The sequence below is a fragment of the Styela clava genome, chromosome 1 (genome assembly GCF_964204865.1).
Source record: "Styela clava chromosome 1, kaStyClav1.hap1.2, whole genome shotgun sequence".
NCBI classification, from domain to species: Eukaryota; Metazoa; Chordata; class Ascidiacea; order Stolidobranchia; family Styelidae; genus Styela; species Styela clava.
The window spans coordinates 3,974,865-3,997,442 of NC_135250.1; the positions used below are offsets into that span (position 1 = coordinate 3,974,865).

Genomic DNA, 22,578 nt, shown 5'->3' on the forward strand with positions numbered 1-22,578 from the left:
CATAAACAGGGCACTCTATCAATCTCACCGTAATACAAAGCTTGAAAATTTTAAAGAAATCATAAAGGCTGTCATTAGTGAGAGTCTACTTCATTAACCAAAAAATAGAAAAACACATTAAATTGTAAATAAAAGTTGTAAGAGTTGATATTGGAATCGATTCAATTATTGAGTGGGGTACGGGGGGGAATTCATAAATTAAATTCAGGTACTTCAAAACATTTCTATAATATCGATGACTAAGTGTCTTTTACCAGCTAATTAAAATATACATTCACACATAACGAAGGCAAAGGAGTAAAAGTAAATATATATTAAACGTAAAAAAAAATTAGAAAAACCATACATAGGCAAAAAGTCTATATTTGATACGACTCAAAAGCATTGACGAAGTGTGTATCAGTTTAGCTCATATTAAACAGCATGCTTAATCTGTGAGGCGCTAGCGCTCCGCAAAAATGCACGCGAGCGAATTCAATTTTGCACGCGAAAATTTGCAATTGCTCACCAATGTAAATCGGTTCAAATGGTTTTTATATCAATAATCCAGTAATACAAAGATGCCAAAAAATTATAACTCCACAATTGTCGACTAATACTAGCTTGCAAGATTTGGCCTGATCGAAAAATGCTAAGCAAAAAGACCATATCGTGTTGAATGATAGGAATCCCATGAGAATAGTTATGAGCGAAAAGATCGCCTCCTCACCGACGCTGGCCAGATACGGCTTTGATTCAGCATATTTTTTATACAATAATTCTACGTAAAAACACTTCCAAAATTATTGACAATATAAGTCCTTTTTGCTCTGATTCAAACTGTAGAAATAATGTTTGGGGGTCAAAGGTCAAACGTCCATTTTTCCTCTGATTTAACGTATATTTTATCCGATACTGGTAATTTTACGCGGCTGTATTGAGAGGTATCTAATGTCAAAGTAAGTTGCAGCGAGCGTAGTTGTTTTGCACGACGTGAGCTATAATTGCATGCCAGGAATTCTTATTTGCACGCGGGAATTTCTGATTGCACGCCTGATTTCTCGTTCAAAAAGGCCCTGAAATACAGACTGGGCCAAGGATACGTCAGCCTTGAAAAGATGGTAATTCAGTGATAACACGTCTATGAACTGTAAATGCTGAGTGACAATCGCCACTCCTGTTATTCGACTAATGCCAAAACGATCTCGATAATTTATGCTACTCTTTCACATTACGTATTCTGCTATTTTCAGATTTCATGTGCCTGCTCGCTGCAATATGCACCAAAACTACAAACTGACAAATAATAAGTACTGAAGTATAAGTTTATTTTGAATGCTGACGTCATAATTTTATAAACGATACCGGTACGATAACTAACTAAATATGAAAAATATGCAAACTTACGCGAACCTAATTCCAATCTTAATTTTCCGATTCTTCTGCCAAGGACGAAACCGCGAAATGCCTCGTTTGGCTGAAACAATCGTAAGATGGCGCTCCCGTCTCAAAAGAAAACTATTATAATGGTTGCCACATTTTTTTATTTCGAAACACAAATTTATTTTGAAAACTATGTAAGATGCACGAATATATCTCACCCTAGTGTGCGTTTATTGAAATGAATACATGACACGCTATTATCAATTGAATTAAAAATTCTGGATAGTTCATTCATATAAAACAAATAATCGGATAACTAGTATTTTGGACGTTTCCACGACCCTTGACTTCTGAAAAACTCTCCCTACAATTTATCATTGCAAAGTTTACACAGCTTTTTCGAGATTGTTTGTAAGAGAGTAATTTACAAACATGCTCACTTCAACAAACACTCACTCACATCAATTTCATTAGAAGATTTAACCTCGTCCCGCTTGCAGATACTGATATACAATTTTAGGCTAGTCTATGGTCGCGTTTGTGTTGATTAAGATGGAGTAGGATTTACATATTTATCCCGGGGGAGATTAAAGCCGAGGCTTAATAATATGGCGAACCACGTTCTGTCGCCCGGTTACCAGCCCATGTCGAGTATGGGTTGGTTAGCCAGTTATTTGTTTTCGTAGGCATGTACCTAATGATCGAAGAAGCCGTAACCGACCAGGGGTTACGTGAACCACTCTACGGCGGCGAGAAGTCCAGCAGCTTTGTGGGCGGACACGTACATTGTACGCTTTTTAACTTTTTTGAGTTATGCCCGTATGTATGTATGTTTATTTTTCTCAAAAATATAACAGTATCTGCATAATAATTAAACAGTAAAACAGAGACGGGAATACATGTTCAAGACCTTACTAGCCTAAGACACAGATGTGCGACATGCACCCCTACTAACCCTTATAACAGCCGTTTAGGACTGCTGCGGTATAATAGGACAACATACAGGTATCTCTGCACTTTGTTTTGTCTGTTTATTTTTTGTATTTTTTATGTCAGAGAACCAAAATAAATGATTGATTGATTGATTGATTGAATCCTATTGCATATAACTAAATCTGCATTGGATTCGAACAGATAAACCCACGCGGAGTAATCAGAGGTGCGATGGCGAGCGTATTCCTAACGCTTAGCACGATGCGCCAAACAGCCGAGTAACAAATATTTTATGAAAGCACAACTGGAATATGATAAATAAAACGCAAAACCTCCAAAACGGGACAATGTTTACAAACATGCTCTATTTTTGCTCTAATGCAGCTTCCCAAACTGTGTTCTGTGTTCCGCGTCTTCCGAGCGTTCCGTGGAAAAGAAATCAAGAATACGTCTAAATTGGTCTCTATGGCGATCTTAGAATCGTGAAATTGTAGCCCAACTGACCGTTTAATACCGAGTCACCGTCGGCTTAAAGATGACTAACTAAAGTAGGGTAGTAGCATTTTCGTTAACCGTCGGTCTAGCTTTTTGATTGTTAAGTTCATTACCAAATTTATAGTAATCCTTTGGTTTTGCTATAGGCAAACAAGCAGGTCTAAAGAATGAAGGCAAACTAGATTCCGCAGATAATTGAACTGCAGCTCGCGAAATTGCAGCAAGCACTTCTATCTCCATTGAACGTAACATTAGAGGCAAACACTGCTTGACTGAAAGTAAACGGTATAGAAAGGTAAAATGATTTTATTGATTCATATACACACCAATAAAATTAAGAAACAATGAAACAGTTATAAAAATACGATATGTAAAATATTTAATCATATTTTAGGTATGTTTAGTACAAATCTGTTAGTTTTCGCGGCGCATTTGTCAACTCGCCACGGCAAACCCATTAGGAACCGCAACACTGCACCGTTTTTTTTTATAAATTTTATTCTTTCATTTTTTGTTGTTCCGCAAGGCGAGATAAAGAAGTGTAAGTGTCCGAAAATGTTTGGGAAACACTGCCTAATAGAATCAAATAACATGAGACTCGAACTTGCTTCGTAGCTTCACGAAGTCACGGAACCGATTACCCGGATGGGCGACCTATGTTCGACCTCAAATCGATTGAGCAAGTGTTCGCTTTACATTCTGAATGTTAATTTATCATGCTAATCAAAATAGATATGAAATTCTTATCTCATCCTATGTTGTTGTAAGTGTATTTAGATTAAATGATGTCAGAGGTCCATGCAAATGTTCCTTTGTTTGACATTTTGTGAACCATTGTATTGTCATAAATTGTGAGTTTGTATATTGTGAAAATACCCGTGACAACGTGAATTCATTTAGGCACCGGTTAAAAAAAAACAAGGTATAAAAATGTTTTAAATTATAAATTTTAATAAATTATTAATTTTATGCTTGCAACTATTTAGAAAGTCTAAGATGAATAAAGATGTGGCCCGCGGTTTCACCTAGTCATTTGTATCTAACTCTCCTGTATTAAAGGTCGCACATCTCTGGCCTACCTAATTAATCACACCCTTAGTAGCGACAGGACATGGGATTTAGATGGATATGTAACCAGCGGTGCCAGTACATTCAAGTTAACGCTTTTACCGCGCAAACTATCTCACAGTTGCATTTGTGAAGAATAAAACTTATTAGTGTTTTTGAAATAATCCTATATTTTCATCGAGTATGCGTTGCAGGTAGGGCTGAGCGTTTTGAAACAATGTTTCGAAACGTTTCGAAACACTGATATGTCGAAACGGCGGCGTTTCGACCTTCGAAACGGATATTATGACGTCATAGCAAATGCAACCTGTAATTAGTGTCCAATTCGAATTTAATATCCGAATTTATTCGAATATCATGACTCTCAAATATCGTTTTTAGTGTTTATAAGAATATTAAATATCGCACAAACGTCCAAGCGCCGCCGTCCACGTTTTGATCGACAATTTTTACAATTACAATTTCATGTTTTATCGTATACGAAGACACTCTTTGCGAGGTGCAATAAATTACTGCCGACATAAAAGGATTTAAGTCAGCGTCGACTTGAAGTACTTATAACACGTCGAGGAAGTTTTTAATTGAAAATATTTTACAATTATTATGATATATTTCAACATAGTCGAGATAGTTTGGGGAACCGCGCAATAAATCTAAAATCAAATCAAATTTAGCTCAACGATGTCGATGTCACGATGACGATAAACAGTCAGAGTCATAACGAAAATTAGCCGTGTCAAAAATCCGAGTTAATATTGATTTTACTGTATAATTCAAACATTCCACCTAGTTGTTCTTTTTCCTGTGCTTGCCAAGATGCACCACAATTCATAAATACTGTAATGTTTATCAAGTCCATTTCCTTAGAGCAAAAAAATAACTAATTTCAATCAATAAAAGACCAATTCCTATGTTCCTGGAGTTTAGAATGTATTCGGAATTCGGAAGATTCAAAAATATGTTTTTCCAGAATGTATTTGAAATAGTCAGGTATTCGGTTATGGCTTTCCCTTGTATAATTACCACACTGGATCACAAGGATTTGTGGCATCGGATAAAGTAGAAAATGACCCCACCCATTACATTAGATGAGGGCAGGGCCGCATTGAGACGTTGAGAGGCCCCATGCTATGCTGCTTGCGAGCCCTATCTCTAACAATGACGTAATTCGTATTATCCTGGTGCCATTTGGCCGCTGCTTTGTCATTGAGCAGAAACATTCGTGGAATTATCATTATCGTTTTATCCTCTCGAATTAGCATCCAGTGCTATCGTTTTGTGGATTTAATTGTGGAAAATAGATGTCATTATACATTAAATTCCATGGGTAATAATGGTATCATATTTCACTGTTTATGACAAACGTGTGTTTCGTTTCGTTTCGTTTCGATTTCGTTTCGAAGGCAAAATTTCGTTTCGATTTCGAAACACCAGTGTTTCGAAAATGCTCAGCCCTAGTTGCAGGTTTAGTCCCAAAATATCAAGGATTGAGCATCTATTACTTTTAAATTTTCTTGTGGCGCTTCAACAGCTAGTCCATCGCTGAACGTAACTTGTTGCTTGTTTTAATCGGTTTCGAGTTCAAACTTTTGCTATGAAAACTACTAGCCGTATGGTTGACTTTTATTCGAACTTTAGTCAAAAATGGAATAACATAATATGTTATTATTCTGTTGCACAGTGTGTGCTTTAATGTATCACGATAATCTTCGTGTTGTAGTAAATACAGTCCTTCATTTGACGTATTTTGTAAACCTAAGGCATTTTATTTGTTATAAATCGCGAGCTTGTTTATGGTAAATAAATCGGATACAATTAGATTCCTCTAGGCGTTTCGAATGCATTAAATATTGCCGCAATGATAGCCAAGATAGGACGCCTGGTTTCATATTAATATTTACTACCAAGACTGTTAACAGTTACATTTAGGTGGAAAAGGGTTGAAAAATAATAAGATATAAGACGTTGTACTATAAATTGTCCGTCAACAGCTTTTGGAAACTGGCAAGGACGTTTGAGTAGCGTTAGCATAAAAGTTTTCATTTTTATTCCGGGGAAAAATGAAGTCGATAAGACGGCTCAATCATATGGCGAACCACGCCTCTCGTCTGGCCACCAGTCTAAGTCGGTTAATGGAAATACTTTGCCAGGTATTTGTTTCGAGTGCATGGACTTGATGGTCTCGCAACCTGTCGCACTGAAAGTGCGAATGCACAGTCTAAATCAGAAAACGTTGCACGTGAGGTGGAAGTTAAAATTCTATGCGTGGGAGACCGACTGATGAGCATTTCCACTATGTAGGGTAGGGCAGATGAGGTAGGTGATTAGCACGTTAGTCAGGTATCCCTGTCCGCATGACGCAGAAAATTTTTGGAAACGATCGGGCCAGAGGAAAGGGGTCAAAACGGGGTTTTAGTGGCCCGAGGCTGTTCATTGGTCAATCAGCTGTCAATCAAGTCACGCGAGAGTGATTTAGGGGTTTAGAGGCCGTTTAGCTAAGTTTCCGGGGCCGGAAAGCGTTTGCCCGACTAATAGGAATTTTTCCAAGTCCTTTTGGCGGTGGGGGCTGTGCCCCCTCGCCCTCTGTGGTGAGAGAACTCGTGCAAAGCCACGCCCACTTAGGTTCTATTGTTTTTAGGCAATTCTGAGGCATGTGAATGGGATTTTGGGCCAAGATTTGCCTAACTCTCAAAGAGTATAAATATTTGAAATTTTCTTTACTGAAAAATCGGTGTTTCCCCCTCCCAATAGCCCTCCAGTGGCGTAAGAAGGTTGCGCACTTAAAAATGGAGCTATTGAGAAATGAAATAGATAGGTATGGTTGGAAAAATTAGTTTAACATTTTTTTGAAGAAATTTTTGTTCTCTTACTCCCCAGTCACGCTTTAGTGATTTTGGCTTATTGCAGGACTCTGAAAGGACATATTGAGAAAGTGAAAGCATGGGCATATTTGGAAAAATTATTTGAATCCATTTTAAAAGGAATTTTTTTCCTCCAACTCTTCAGTCATGCTCCAGTGATTTTACGTTATATCTCGAGAATGGTAATAGGTAGAGAGGCCATATCTGGGTCATACAAGTTAATTGAGGTCTAATTTATGTCAAAAAAAATTCGTCACGGTTGAGTGATCACGGGCCCTAAAATTAATAAAACTTGATTTCCATTGAGGGTGATCGGTTTCTAACCTGGTATTTAAAATATTTAATGGACTAAAAAGGTCGGGGGCACCGCGCCGGACGAATGCCGCCATTCGTCCGGCGCAACGACCAGGGTCTTCCAACAAAATCAGAACAAACACCTACTTTTTACCTTACTAAACACATTTCTTTACATTTCCCCTCGCGGGTAGCGAAGCGACCGACCCCTGGATGGTGGAGTAAGCCGCAGCGGGACTCACGCAGAGTAACAAGGAGTGCGTGTTCATGATGCCTAGTACGGTGAGCCAACTGTCGGGAGTTGAGGGAAGATGTTTGCCAGTGCACTAAAGTTTGAATCTACGTGTGACAACACAAAATATTCCGCTAAAACTTGCTCTGTAGAAGGTGTGTCAATGATCAGTGTCAGTCAGCTTTTTTCCACATTTTCAACCCTTTTTAAACTTCTGTTCTCCTCTTAGGTTTATATATAACGACACTCAGACTCTTATGCAACGAAGATGAAGCTTCAATTAGTTCTAAATTTTCTTGCGATGGCAACCTTACGTGAGATTGCAGGATACAAAGTTTGTGGTGAGTGACTTTTTGAATTGCATCTGTGGAAACCAGTGGCGCGTCGAACTTTTCTGCTGCCCGGGCGAATTTCTGCTAATGATGCCGCTTATACCTAACTAAACAAATTACAGATGTTGTTATACAAGAGGATAAATAAAGTAAAATGTTTGTAATAGGCTGCTATTATTTATATCATTAAACTAAGCAACAAACTCACCTCTATAACTTGATGCCGGACCTCCAGAAGTATGCGCACCAAGATGGCGCACAACCTGAACATAGTATGTGTGTACCGGTTGGGATTCAGGTTGTGCGACATCTTGGTGCGCATACTTCTGGAGCACCGTGCTGTCTCTTTGGCCCCTTCTAGACACACCACCGGTAAAAACGTCCATGACGTCTATTTGAAACGTGCAAGTGTCGCACAGCTGCTCTTTGGCCAATGAGCAAAGTTTCCTGCACATAAATCTCTGTTATATTGTTTACTAACTAAGCAGATGTTGTTTAATTTTGATGCAAATAAACACACGATTTTATGACACCAGTATAATATTTCCAAACAGGTGACAACTCATACAAACCGGAGACCGCCAAAGCAATCGCAGAAGTAATCGACCGTTTAATGGCGATGAGAAATACAGATTGGAACTGGAAATATATTCATTCTCCAATGCTAATTCAACTGAATGGTCCAGACAAGTTTTATGAAAAAGAAAAGACAGTTGATGCCATAAGAATAAAGTTGGAGACGGAGGCCGATAAGTTAGTATTTTTTGTTTCCACCCCTAACTCCGAACAATAATCTAGCAATACCCCACTGGCACGTAACTATTATTATTTTTTTACTACGGCATTCATATGGTCCCTATTCCCAAATTTTCAAAAACATTTTTCTTTGAAATGCAATTTCATGGCATTTGCAGTGAGAATTATTGCATCTTTCCCTAAACAATTTTGCTCTATTCTTGAACGATTATCTGAAACCGGACGCATCCTGGCTTGTTATCAATGGTTCTTTCTCCTGGTGAACAAACCGAGAAAAATGTGCGCTTCGACAGCGAGGTAAGTCTGTAGAGAAATTCTTAGATATTGAACTTTTGGTAATATAATATACATCAGGCCTTGTTCGAAGCAAAAGGACGAGTAAGCGTCGTATTACGTCATTATACAAAAAAATTATATACCCCTATGATGCGATGCACCCGTATGATAAAGGTTTAAAATGGAATTTCTTAAACTCTTCAACTACCTACCAAAAGCAGTAATTTTTGATAGCGTTCTCAGTAGTTAGAATTTTCGTCTTAATTGCTTTGTGATGTAAAATTAAACTAAAATAAATATTTACAAGATGATGGTGACACGAATACTGATCCTGCCAATAGAGTTTATAAGACAAACTTGTACTCACGGCTGAATTGTATATAGGAAAATCCGTTAGACAAATACAATAACAAAACGATAAACAAAGCCGAGTTTCTATTGTTAACAAGAGCCAGATTAGTTTGATTGTTTACAGATAACAGTTATTAACATATACAAAAATTTGATTTAGTTATTTAATTAGCCGAGAGGCACGAATTTTCGAATTCGAAATTGTTTTCGAAATTTTTATGCATGAGCCCCATTTGACATGAGTCAGGAAGTAAAGCCGATTTGATCATACAGATACTCAACGCATTCCGTTCAGTTGTCGTATCAATTCGGGTATGAGAAGAGATGCCCGGTCCGAAGTTTCACCATGACAACTCTTCGGGGCGTATCCACGTAAAATGGCGCCCATGGCAAAGTTTTAAAATGTGTCCACCATCAGTTGCACGAAGCACATCATAATTCTTTTACATGCAATAGGCGGGTTCGCAACATGTGGCCCGCGGGCCACACCGGCCCACCAAGCCATTTAGTATGTCCCTTGTCAACACTTGTTGATAATGTGTTTTGTTTCTGCAGGATTTTATAATTATAACTTGTTATGTACATGACAAAACTATTTTTTTTGTGTGGCCTAGTTAGATGACTGAAATTGGTTATATAGCCCGCCGACAAAAATGTAGCACACCCCTGTTTTACATAATTAAAAACAGGACATTATAAACACCGTGTGGCGCATAACAAGCTATTCATTGTATGTTCAGAATGTCCTTGGAAGACTTAGCACTGCATACAGTGACTGTGAAAGGACTTTGCAAAAACAACACAAATTTTTTTGGAATGGATCTAACAGAGATGTTGAAACAAAGAATGAAACAACAGTTTGGTTATAAAGGTGAAGTAAATATATAAACAAAAGCGTCGAAAGCGGGCTACTCCCGAAGTATGTGAACCAAGATGGCGGACACCGGAATGTAGTATGTGTACCAGGTTGGGGTTAGGCCATAACTTCAGGTACAAATAGTACGGAAGTCACTTGGCTAGACCCCGAACTCGTAATAGAACTAAAATAAGGAAAATTGGAATAAAATTATGGTCTAACCCTAACCTGGTACACCTTCCGGTGTCCGCCATCTTGGTTCACATACTTCGAGAATACCGAAAGCCGTAATGCAACGAGTTTGCTGAAAAAAATGGCGGTTAAACATATCGGAATAAAAACAGAACAGCATTGGAATTGAAGGGAATCTATATAATAAAATCAATGAAATAGAATTCTAGTGGCGTTGTCCCGGTCATACAAAATTATCTTTTGTTAATAGCGACAGTCCATTCATCACTAATTTTTCACTAGTTCAGTAGGAGGAACAACTACTGTATTGTTATGTCTTAACTATCAGATGTTCAATTCGTCGATTTAAAATCTAACGTTAGCTGTACTGTTCATAAATTAATCAAAATGCCGAAAAGAAAGTGCACGTTTTTCAATGATTTAATATTACTAAACCTAGGAATCGAACCAAGGTTTTTCCTATCAGAACTGTTATTGTTTCATGTATATGGTAAGCCTATATAAACTGCTAAACTGCATTTAACAACAGTTAAAGTACCGAAAGAAGGAATCTCCGCATTCTCCATAGCGATGTCAATACTTTGCATATCCGATGTCCCAGTTGGAAGATATTTTATCAACAAATGGCTCGCTAATCAGAATGAAGACGGAAGTTTTGGAGAAGGGAGAAACAAAATTGGTAAACACTTGATTTTTGCGAGTGGGAAGTGACTAATAGTAAAATGGAGTCTGATTTTTCAATATTTAGATATTTTCAATTTGTTTACGCAAAATTAAAGCAAAATTTTCGTTATGGCAACGTTAAAAAAGTAACTGTTAAAAAGCGTCAGTCGAGAAATGTTCGAATGGCATTTCACCGTAAATCAATACTGTTAAAAAGTGTCAGTCGTGAAATGTTTTAATGGCATTTCCCCGTAACTCAATACTGTTAAAAGGTGTCAGTCGTTAAATGTTTTAATGGCATTTCACGGTAATTCAATACTGTTAAAAGGTGTCAGTCGTGAAATATTTTAATGGCATTTCACCGTAATTCAATACTGTTAAAAGGTGTCAGTCGTGAAATGTTTTAATTGCATTTCATCGTAATTCAATACTGTTAAAAAGTTGTAGCCGTTAAATGTTTTAAGTAGCATTTTATCTTAACTTCTTTAAATTTTGCGTTACTTTTAACACCCTGTATATATAACACCGTGTTTAGAAACAACGATCTTCACTTTACATCCGGCGAATTGCCTCTCGAAAGATCAGTACCAGAAATCTATGGCTAGACGACTTAGGAGGGTCGAGGAAAAGATACGAAACTTCTTGATATCGCATATAAAGTCGAACTATAAAAATGGGACTTTTACCGGAAAACCGCTTACTGGCCTCCTAGCGGTCACGACAATGGCCCAAACGCCATCACCGGGAGAAGATACAGAGACGTGGAAATGTCGGTAAGGACTTCAAGCTATAAGAAAGTGCGGGTTAATATTTCAGGGAGATTTCACGTCCTTGCTGGTAACTTCAGCATTGATATAAAATCAGCGCTTCAGAAGTAAGTGTACAAATAAGGAGGTGACTAATTTTGTTCGCCTACTTTACATCAAGTTGTGTAAAGGGACGGAAGCCTATGGGCAGGGGGATATTCACTTGGCTAACACAGACAGTTCCCGAACTCCTTACTGGTTATCGAGTAGCGGCAGTGACCCATGACTGTGTGAGGAAGCGGACGTGGGGTTTGGGCACTCAAGTCCAACCTGCCACCATGCAGTGTCTGATAAAACTCTTCTTCATTACTTATATATATTGATAAATTCTATATGTATTGTACATCCAGAGAGTTGATGAGCACCATCGGCGTAACACCAACCACGTACGAGTCTGAGATGGCGTTGGTTATGCGCCTTATTCGAATATCGGGACGCGGATTCGGCCACTATAAACATCCAAGCTGGAAGTGCCCAGACCAAGGTAATGTTATCAATTTGTGATAAGGAATATAGGGTTTTCATATTACACGGGGGGGGGGGGAGTCTATGTCGCGTATGGGAATGGTTAACCAATATTGGTTGATGGAAAAATTCAGGAAAACAACCTACCGTGTTTCCTCGAAAATAAGACCTACCCTGAATTTTAAAAATGATTTTCATATAAGCCCTCCCCTTAAAATAAGACCTATTCAATAACGCGATTTTTTTTTTTTTCTTCGATTTAGTGACTTTAGTCGATAGCAAAAAATCTCTCTTATACGTTTTGAATGATCGATAATCTATGTTTTGCAGTTATTTTACATATAAACGTGTTATTCATGAGTAAATGGATATCGGTTTTCATATTTTGTATATTTGAAAATCTCGTAATTCTCTTCTTTGTAATTTTGTTTTTGATAAATGAAAATATAAGACATCCCCCGAAAGTAATCCCTAGTGTTATTTTTCGTAGGAAAATTGAAATAAGACCCAGTCTTATTTTCGGGGAAACAAGTGAATATTGATTAAAATGAAATAACCAAATTAAGATTTGTTAAAAACTGACTTCATAACGAAATTTTAAAATTGTAACGGGACTTTATAAACACACCCTGTGGTAAAATAATCAAAAAACGTAAGTCTTAGAGGAAAGAGTAAATCCAGAGCAAAAATATTTCTTCCATTCTCGTGCAAAACTATAAAATAACATTATCCTTATACACAGTACCAACTCCATCTGGTTATATACCAAAGTGCCAACCAGATAAACCAGGAACGTGTGGCATGTTATCGATCGGTAGATCGGCACCGAGAGTGGAGTTTCCGGGTTTCATACCTCCGGGAATGACTCGCCCAGTCGGGGTACCATCAGAAATTATTATTCCACAAGATCCTTGGCTGGACGACACCATGGACGGAGAAACGCCCGCGTAAAATATGAAGAAACATGGTTTCGGTCATTACCCAAACGAAACTTGAAGAAAACTGTTCATAATTCACAATGGCATAATGAAAATAAATTGCTGTGGAAATTTGTAACGTCTAATCTAGAGTAGATACATAAAAAATATTGCAACAATACTATCCAAAAAAGTAACCGTGCATTTTGATGGTATTTTGACGGTACACATTATTTGTCTGGTGACTGACTTCGATCACATTGCCATCTCTATACATCTATGCCAAAATCAACTGTATGGTACTTTGCTGCTCGATGGACCTTTTCCCGACCTTTGACCCCTGAAAAATTCTTCCTATAGTTTATCATTGCAAAATTTTTGGGGCTATTATAAGAGTGCTTTTGCGAGTTGGCGCCTGTAAAATAGGGTATGTGTTTTAAACCGTCATTATGATTCATCGCGTACAAAAATTTGTTTTTTAAAAGTACCGGTAAAGAATTTTAGCCCAGTCTATCACAGCTATTTCTACACTAATTTTTAATTATTGTAATTAAATTAAAACTCCTAGGAAGACACAGGGATCATTGAATTATCTGATTTATATTTAAGTTTTCGAAACACAACTGAAAACTAACGAATAGGATTTAAAAACGCGAAAATGAGGTAATGTTTACGACCACGCTTAAAAATCTGTCTGAGTGAGAAATGTTTCTGAGCGGATACGAAAGGGGAGCATTGTTACTTCACTTTTTGCATCTTGCTGATTGGCCAATGTCCCGAAGTAAACAAGGAAGTCGATGCTCGGGGAAAGGTCCATACGCCTCCACATTCTGGTTTACCGAAATAATAAATTCAACGTAAAGTGTCACCAAAGTTTGTCGAAAAGTCAGTTACGTCGCAAAGTTAGTTTTCGTATTTAGTTCTATTATGAGTTCGAGACTGTCTGTGTTAAATAATAAGTTTCAGTTCTTTTACACATCTTGATGTAAAGTAGGCTAACAAATTTAGTTACCTTCGGGGAGGGAAAATATGTTTTCATCATCACAACAGCGACGCTTAGAACCTCAAGCAGCGATCAGAACTAGACGCAAAGTGGCTCAGTTCGTATATTTAGGTGGAGATTGGAAATTTGGCAGGTGTTATATCGTTACAAGTGTTCAAGTTTCCGAGTCCCGTTTCTGATAAAAGCAAGTTCAATATTCTTGCCCCAAACGCGCTAATTTGTTTGTAGTCAGGGCTGAAATCAAGCTAATGGGCCATTATATGAAATTCCCTCATTTTCAACACGGAACCGTTTGTCATTTAAATATGTTATTCCAATAGCACCAAGACATATTTGATATTGGCGAATGGCGATATAAAAGAGCATTCGAACGCGAATGAGTTTATTATTTCGGTAAATCAGAATTTGGAGGCGTATCGAACAGCAAAGTACCATACAGTTGATTTTGGCATAGATGTAGAGATGGCAATGTGATCGAAGTCGGTCACCGCACAAATAATGTGTACCATCAAAATGCACGGATACGTTTTTGGATCGGCATTTGTTTTCTAAGTAAAACTATTGAGTCAATCGGTCTCATTTTAAAGGTTGAACACTGTAAATACCAATCTGAAATATCTAACCGATATTTCAATATATATAGTTAGGGTTACCATATTTTTGTGATCTCAAAGCGGAACGCCTCCAAATGCCATAGCTGTGATTTTTGCACCCTAAAATTTAACATTGGGGCCCTACATTCAAAACCATTCCGACCGTCTTTATTGACTATATTGTAATCGAAAGTTCTGTCTGAATATCGGTTTCAGTTCAAAAAATAGAAATAAATTTACGTTAACGTAAAGCACTCTTTTGGTGTACGGGGCTTACACGTAACAAAATGGAGCAATTATCATCTAATAAAAAAACAATAAAACAAATAAAACGACGCACGCACCCTCAGTAAGAAGGCCAACGGTACGCTACACAGCAACAACAGTATCAAGAACATTCTAATTGGTATGGTCCGTGTATTATGCTACCTGGTTGAACTCCAAAGCGGGACATTTGGCTGACTTGTCGGGACACCGGGACAATACGTTAAAAAGCTGGACTGTCCCGCTTTAAGCGCGACGTATGGTAAGCCTAAATAATCCACAACAATTGAGCAATGATCTTATATATCCCTTCGGAGGTTGCCCACCCTTAAAGTCTTGAGTAAACACCGAGTTTGTTAATAAGTGTGAAAGAGTATCTCGTTCCCACGCGTCATAAAAAGTGTTCTCATTAATAGGAATAAAACAGTAAAATTCTGGGCAAAATATCGGGCTCATAAGACTGAAATTAATTTAAAAAATAGAGTACAAATATAATAGCCCTATTGTGACTTCATTCATTTCACCCTGATATATATTGGTTTCCGAAAAAGTCGATTTTCTCGACAACAATCCCTAAACAACTACCGGTATAACAAGTAATTTAGCAATACAACTCAAATATATGTACATTTCACATCAATTAATTTTATTTTGGTCACTGATATGAAACAAAATGCAGACCTGGAAGACGAACATAACTTGAGGACGGAATTGAAAAACGTACGCGCACGTGCACCTAAAACAGTCAAAGAACACAATAAAATAAACATACACGATACAAAATCAGGCAATAACTTATGAAAACTTCAGCAAACTGTGCATGCCAAAACGATGCATTCATGTTTAGTAATTTTTCCGTAATGTTTCCCATGGTAATGAATCAAATCGCAAAAAAAATTAAGCAAAATGAAACGAAAATCCGTCGATGTTTCTGTTTTACTTGGGCTTTCCTTAAAAAACTTCCTAATATAGGATGAACCTGTATTATTATGGATTTTAATTAAAAAACATGTTGTCGTAACTTAAAAAATACCGAATAAGATTTGAGGTATTTGAATCTAGAGAAATGTTTTTAAGTGTCTTTTGCTGAAGAACCGATACCACACGCTTCTTCATAATCAACCGCATTTTATCAAGTCACTCGACGCACCGTCCTTATTCACGATTTCTGACGAATGTGACTCAGTGCCTCATCATCGACGGTTAGCTGTTTCCTGAACGACGCTCGAACAAAATCAGCGATGCGATATTAATGCCTATAACTTAGCCAAGGGCGTGCAAGGCGGCCCACAAATAAAAATGGGCGGTCCGCGAGGAAATGCCATTGACGTTGCAATACCTAACAGCTAGCTTGAGCGAAGCGAACGAGGCATGTCACAAGATAAATAACCAAAATTTTTTGTGCCTGCGCCTAATAGAAAGCCCATGTTAAGGTGTGGCCGCGGTTTAATCCAGTTATTTGTATCTGTCCCTTCTGTATTAAAGGTCGCACAAGACCAACTTGCGCTATAACACAAACCATACCGGTATGATTGAATTATTACTTATCGATCTTGATCGGTAAGTATATTGATAGGTATTTGTTTGTTTGTCTGTTAGACACTTTCATATTTTACGCGATATCTCACGAAGGCGGATCTGCTCCAAATTTCGCATGTGCATTCATCATATCTCGGACCAGAAGCCCATTGATTTGGGATGAATTTTGTCGTATAATCAGCGAGTAATTAATTAATTAGTGATGAGACACACGGTGTCGATGTGGAGTAAGAGCGGGTGAATCAAAACCGCAGTTTCTGTTTTGGGGGATCCCCTAATTTCGATCGATAAGTCTTCGGTCTCTGACCGAAATTCTCGTTATCGTTTTGGGGTTTTACAAATGTGGAAATTCACTAGGAAGAATCTCATAAACTGAATGGTGAGAAATAGGCGAATTTACAACTCCCGTTCTTAGTAGCCTTGGTCTGAACAGCACGCACTTTTAATAGATAATTAATAGATTTAATAAATTTGATAGTAATTTCTAGTCAATTTTAGACCTGATTCACAATGTTATTAATTTATTAAACTGAGCAAATTATCAACTGTGCTAAGAATTATTCGCAAAGTTCGACATAACTTGAGTATCATACCAGCGTTTCCAGTAATGATAATTATACCAAGACATTTCGTATTGTCTTTGCGCTTGCATTAGATAATGAAACTTAGACATATCCTCATCAAACTTGTGATCCCCAGCATATCGGGGTAATAAAAATGTAGGATGGCGATCGCCCCGTTCTTGGTGACTTTTCTTTTTCCTGGAAGATTTTTGTTTTTTAACGTGTTGTCGTTCTTTTTTATCTCGTGAATTTGTAATCTTTTTAATTTTGGTTCCATTTTTTTGATCGACTTGTTCATCCATCTGATGATTATTTCGAGTAGAATTTCCCTTACTTTCTAGCTCGACTTTGTTATTAGATATTGTTTTCCTTCTGACTTTATTTTTAATGGAATTAGATTGTTCTCGTTCAGACTCGCTTGAAATGCTGCTGTTGTCATAATCATCATCTGAACTTGCTTCTTCAGAATCTTGGTTCTTTGACCTTCGACCCTGAACTTGTTGCTTAGTAACAGGTGTGTTAGAGACATCTGGTGAATAGTCCTTAAGTGTAAGACTGTGGTGTAGAATAGTGGATAAAGATTCTTGTTCTTTGAGTTTCTCATTTTCTGTGATTTCAGTTTGTTGTGATGTAGGTTCATTTCGTTCAAACTCTTTAAATATTCCGTCATTTAAATAATCTTTCAAATTCTGCAAAATATCAGAATATTTATAAGAATACTGGTGAATTCTTGATTCCTGGCCTTTGTTCATTAATTCGGGTAAAGATGGTATTCTAGGGAAGTCTACGTCTTCAGAAACAGCACTGGGATTTGGTGAATCAGTTTTTCTAGCACTCTTTGGAAGGGTATTTTTAGCCCTCAATCGTGGTACAAGATGTGGATCTTTCTCAACTTTCAATTTAGAGTTATCAGAAGAGCTCGAGATGTTTTTGTTTTTTGTAATACCATTGGCAGTAAAATCATTTTGCTCATTTTCGATGATAATTTTTCCAGATTCACATTTAAGAGAAAAAAGGGTGAAGCCACAAGTCTTTGAAATTCCGAGCAATTCTTCAATTTCGGCACCAGAAGTAACAATTGAAATCGCTGCTCCGTGCGATCCAAAACGTCCCGCTCTGCCAGTTCTATGCATATAAGTTTCCCAGTCCGCTGAAACATCCAAATTCACAACCAAGTCAACATTACTCGCATCTATCCCTCTCGCAGTCAAGTCGGTAGAAATCAAAACTCTACATTTAAACTCTTTCAACATTTTCATCGCTTCAAGTCTACGTTCTTGCTCTAGATTCCCAGATATATAAGTGGAAGGTAGCCCAGCACTGTTGCAAGCATCAGACAAATCTTTTGCATGCGAATGATAATTTGAAAAAATCAATGTTTGTTGGAATGGGTATATTTTTAGAAGGTTAACTACAGCCTTAATTTTACATTCAAAAACCGAATAAAATTTATCTGGTGGGTCATCAATTAAGCAATAATATTGTTTGACACCCAAAAGAGCCATGTCTTTTGGGTCCAGACGTATAAAGGTGGGGTCACGCATGTATAGTGTCACAAATTCTGCCAGTTCCTCAGGATAAGTTGCAGATGCCGCTATCATTTGTTTATTTTCTGGTAGCATTGAATAAATGGAATTAATCTGTGTTTGGAAATTATCTTCCAAGAGTTTATCAGCTTCATCTAAAACAAAGATTCTCACATTTTGACATTTTAAAATCTCCAGTTCAATAAGTTGGAATATCCGCCCAGGGGATCCAACCGCAATATGACACCCTCTAGCATTCAGTTTATCCTCGCTGAGTGGTCGTCCACCAATGAAAGCAGCCACTTTAAGACCTTTGACATCTTGCCCGACAGCTTTAATAACATCCTCAATTTGTACGGCAATTTCTCTTGTTGGGGCAAGTATTAAAACTTGCAAAGTTGGGGCGTCGGTAGAAATAGCTTCCAGGGCAATAACAGTAAACACACAGGTTTTCCCAGTTCCAGACTTTGCTTGTACTATTAGATCGAGACCGCATCGTCCATATGGGATTGCTTTTAACTGTATCGGAGATGGCCTTTCAAATCTTGCTTTCTGCAGCCCTGATAAAACATTATGTGAAATCAATAAGTCTTTGAAACTGACATTTTCATTAGTAATTACGTCAACAGTTCGTTCTTTTGCTGAAAAATCGTGTCCTGGTATAGACATTGTGGTGTGTTTTTGGTCTGATATTTAAGGTTGATTATAAAACTAAACTTGTTCTATGTTAGTTTAAACTGTATTTAAAACAACACCATAAAATTTACCAAAAGACACGATATTTGATTAAAACTAGGAATAACCATACAAGACAAATTTTAATTGAATGAGATTTTCACCAAACTCATATAGTATAAGCCATTATAAATCACATATTCCTTGTAAGAGATAGAAAATAAGAAAACATCCAGAAAAACATTCCCAAGGCTTTTTTGAATAGCATTTATTCCGATCCAACCCCATTCACTGAACAATTCATATATTGCAATTTGCAACCTAAACATGATTGCAATTTAACAAAAAGCTGACAGCTGATTTAGTCTAAGTCAGTACACTGAATAAAAAAACCATGATAGTTCACATATACTAAAGTACTAAAGCAGGGCAGTTCATCACGGCATCATGCTACAGGAACATAAACATAAAGGCCAAAACTGAATAATGTACTATTACAGATACATTTTTGAATATGGAATATTATATTCTAAATTGGACCGTATTCAACATAGAAATTTGCACATATAATTGTAAATTCACAAAACTCAAATCCTGTATTTCAGGTTAGTTGGGACATTATTTGAATTGTTAAAATGTCATAAACAAAATGAAGTCTATCTTTATGTTCAACATATCATTAAGCATCAAATCATTACACTTAAAAATTTTAAAATAAAAATATTATATTGATTATAACCAATTTCAAATGTATCCAATTCATTTTGGACAGCCCTGCATATGAGCATTAAATTCTGTGAAATGTGTAGATATAAATTCAAAACCATGTATGTAATTAACTAACATATATAATACAAATGCTCGTCAATAGGGAAGTTCATTGTTTTGGTAAAGATTCTGATCACAATTCCTACAGACGAATACTCTCTGATAAATAAAAAGACATCACAACTTCACAAGCTATCTTGCAATGGTTGTGACCTGCTTTAACAGTAAAATGTTTTGTCTGTCATGGATTACAAAGACAAACCCCCTATTAAATGAAGGAACCTGATCAATAAGGAATAACAAAAACACCACTCCATGATTGTTGAAGTTAACTCGAACTTGAAATTAGTCATAATTGAGAAGGTAATTTCTTGATTTTAGAAATATTGCAATATTTCCTGATCAAAAAATAGATTTCACTATATGAACTATAATGTAGATATTTAAATGTATAAATCCATGACCATTTTTCCATTACTAATCCAAGAATTTCATTTTTTTTAAATCTATGAATAATTTAATAACTAACAACATTTATTTGTCATCTTGTAGCAACACTTGACAATGAAAATAAAGTTTTGTATCGTATGTATGATTCACCCTTTTTCTGAAGACATAATGAGAAAAGCATAAATATGATGGTTTCTTGATTTATATCTTAGATTTCTGGGTCAATATTGAGAACAAATTGTGCTAGAGAGAGATAGTATCTAACATGAGTGAACCATACTCTGGTGGATAATATTCATTGAGCCTAAAATTAATCAAAAAAACAATAATCAAGATGCTTGTTTATGCTCAATAATGCCTTTAGCTATTAAATCTGGAACCTCTACAGCAAGCCATGGGCCAAGTCCAAGTGCCATAGCATGAGCAATCCCAAATTTTGGAACATTTCTTGCCCAGAGTGGCTTAAAATGATCAGTGAGACAAATTTTTCCTCCCCTGTACATTTTTGCAGTTTTTCCATCCAATTCTGGCAACGCTATTTCTGGAGCTGTGGTTGGATAGGTCACGGCAATATCGAATTCCACGTCAAATTCGTATTTCAGTAAATTCATTATAAACCAACATTTTCCGAACCATTTTGTGCCTTCTTTGTTAGATTCAAGTCTAAACCAATCATTGTCTTGTTCCTTGTTATTTTTAACATAAATAATCAGAGCTTGGTATTCCTCTTTCAAACGTGTTGGCCAGTTCTCCCGATCGCGAGGACCGCAGTTCGTTTTTAACAAAGGCAAGCTTGACAAAGTCTTCTTCGTAGCTGCATCCACCATTTTTCTTGTTGTCTTTGGATACTTATTTATAAAGTTCTGCTTCTTTAGGAACAAGAATTTTAGAAACTCTTTAGTTATCTAAACTGCGACAGATGCGTAGATGTTGCGACGCAGGAATAAAGTCAGGCGAAGTGAAAACGACAGACACACGCGTTCGTTTAATGGAGTGACGAAACAGGGGAAGTCCCATAATTCTCAACACCTCCATATGGAGTCACTCACGCGGGCGCAAAAAAAATGAAAACGAGATGCTTCTTTGCTTTACAGTGTACAATAAATTGTCTCAACGAATTTTGATTAATTTTTTAATTCAACACAACTGGTTTTGAGTCTGATTCTTCAATGCATTTAGATTTTAATCGTCATGTCCTGAATTTGTCGGCTCTGCACAAAACGATGTTAAATCATTGCTGTTAGCCTTAAAATATTTTTCTTTATTGGATTATGTTTTAATTGTGTAAACTTTTTCTTCTGTTGTTGTGTGCATTCGTGCACCTCATGCACGTGGATTCTTCTTTCAGTACGGCACGCAGTAGTACTTCATCGCTACTATGATATCGAGGGCATATTTATCAAGACTATCTCAGGCCAATAATTTCTTGCGCATGTATTTCATCTTTGTTATCACCTAGTCCTAGGTCGTGGATGCTGCTACATTTCGATAAAAAAGAAAGCTAAACTTGTGCCCAAGCGTAGTTTTTTTTTAAACCACTCGCATTTGGTTGGCCTTCACTTAGTTCATAGACGATTATTACAAGAATCCTAAACAGTGAATCAGCGCCACCCGACAAGTTCTGCAACATCACATGACACACATTTCCCCCAAAACACAGTATCAGAAATCAAATTCTCATTGCATCCCTCTAGCTCTGACTTGAAATTCACCATAATACATTTAGACAAAACCTTCTAGAAAGCATACTTGAGAAAAAAGAATGCAACACATCATGATTTGAAGTATATTTTGGCGAACAATTTTAGAACCTAATTATACTAAAATATATTGAAGCATCTCCAACTTGACCAGCATTCTAAATTGGAAGCAATAAGCCTACAACAGCCAACATACATTCTATAGCAAATATCACATATATCAACAATTGCTTCTATCCAAACCAAAACGCTATCAGCGTATAATTCTATAATTATCTAAATTAATAGCTTCTTCCAAACAAGCAGTAAAATTTCGCAGGTTTTCCGCAAGGAGTGATGCATTTCTGCCCAGGTGCGAGTTGTTTTAATGGCTTGAAAGGAATGCATAAACTTTTTGCACCCATAGATGGAGCACCCGGAACAACATCTTGGTCCCTGAAAACAGATGTACGGTTAAATGAATGGAATTTGCAATGATGCTGACATGTTTCAATTTTTTGTAACAGTTTTTGCATATTTGTTCTAAGCAAGGTTTGAAACATGTAGTCACCGATCAGTGAAGTTGTAATATCAATGTAATATCAATAAATTTGGACACAATTCAGTCTTAAATTGACAAAAGGTTACTCTCGTAGTGA

At 37.0% G+C, this 22,578-nt stretch overlaps 5 protein-coding genes across 6 annotated transcripts in view; 1 reads left to right on the forward strand and 4 right to left on the reverse strand.

The window, feature by feature from the left end:
• LOC120325511 (translocation protein SEC63 homolog) overlaps window positions 1-22,578 on the reverse strand; it is a 97,820-nt gene that overhangs the window by 31,894 nt on the left and 43,348 nt on the right. The window lies entirely within an intron of this gene.
• Window positions 7,086-13,727, forward strand: LOC120345255 (uncharacterized). 2 transcript variants are annotated; one of them, XM_039414645.2, is made up of 8 exons: window positions 7,086-7,400; window positions 7,475-7,586; window positions 8,132-8,330; window positions 9,701-9,831; window positions 10,538-10,687; window positions 11,207-11,444; window positions 11,828-11,961; window positions 12,685-13,727. In XM_039414645.2, the coding sequence occupies exons 2-8, from the start codon at window positions 7,514-7,516 to the stop codon at window positions 12,891-12,893; spliced, it is 1,134 nt and encodes a 377-aa protein (XP_039270579.2). In that variant the 5' UTR covers window positions 7,086-7,400; window positions 7,475-7,513; the 3' UTR covers window positions 12,894-13,727. The 2 variants fall into 2 exon arrangements, with proteins under 2 accessions (XP_039270579.2, XP_039270582.2); XM_039414648.2 differs by having other exon boundaries at window positions 7,271-7,295.
• Window positions 14,450-19,028, reverse strand: LOC120343164 (putative ATP-dependent RNA helicase DDX20). Its single transcript, XM_039412293.2, has one exon. The coding sequence runs from the start codon at window positions 19,014-19,016 to the stop codon at window positions 16,809-16,811; it is 2,208 nt and encodes a 735-aa protein (XP_039268227.2). The 5' UTR covers window positions 19,017-19,028; the 3' UTR covers window positions 14,450-16,808.
• On the reverse strand, window positions 19,085-21,238 carry LOC120343173 (ubiquitin-fold modifier-conjugating enzyme 1-like). The gene has a single exon (XM_039412303.2). It carries the CDS (start codon window positions 21,065-21,067, stop codon window positions 20,570-20,572), a length of 498 nt encoding a protein of 165 aa, XP_039268237.1. The 5' UTR covers window positions 21,068-21,238; the 3' UTR covers window positions 19,085-20,569.
• The window catches only part of LOC120343181 (bifunctional glutamate/proline--tRNA ligase-like), a 29,075-nt gene continuing 28,509 nt past the window's right edge, over window positions 22,013-22,578 (reverse strand). The window contains exon 33 of the mRNA XM_078116628.1: window positions 22,013-22,375. Within this exon, the coding sequence (XP_077972754.1) occupies window positions 22,222-22,375 (154 nt within the window). The 3' untranslated portion in view covers window positions 22,013-22,221. The remainder of the gene's footprint in view (window positions 22,376-22,578) is intronic.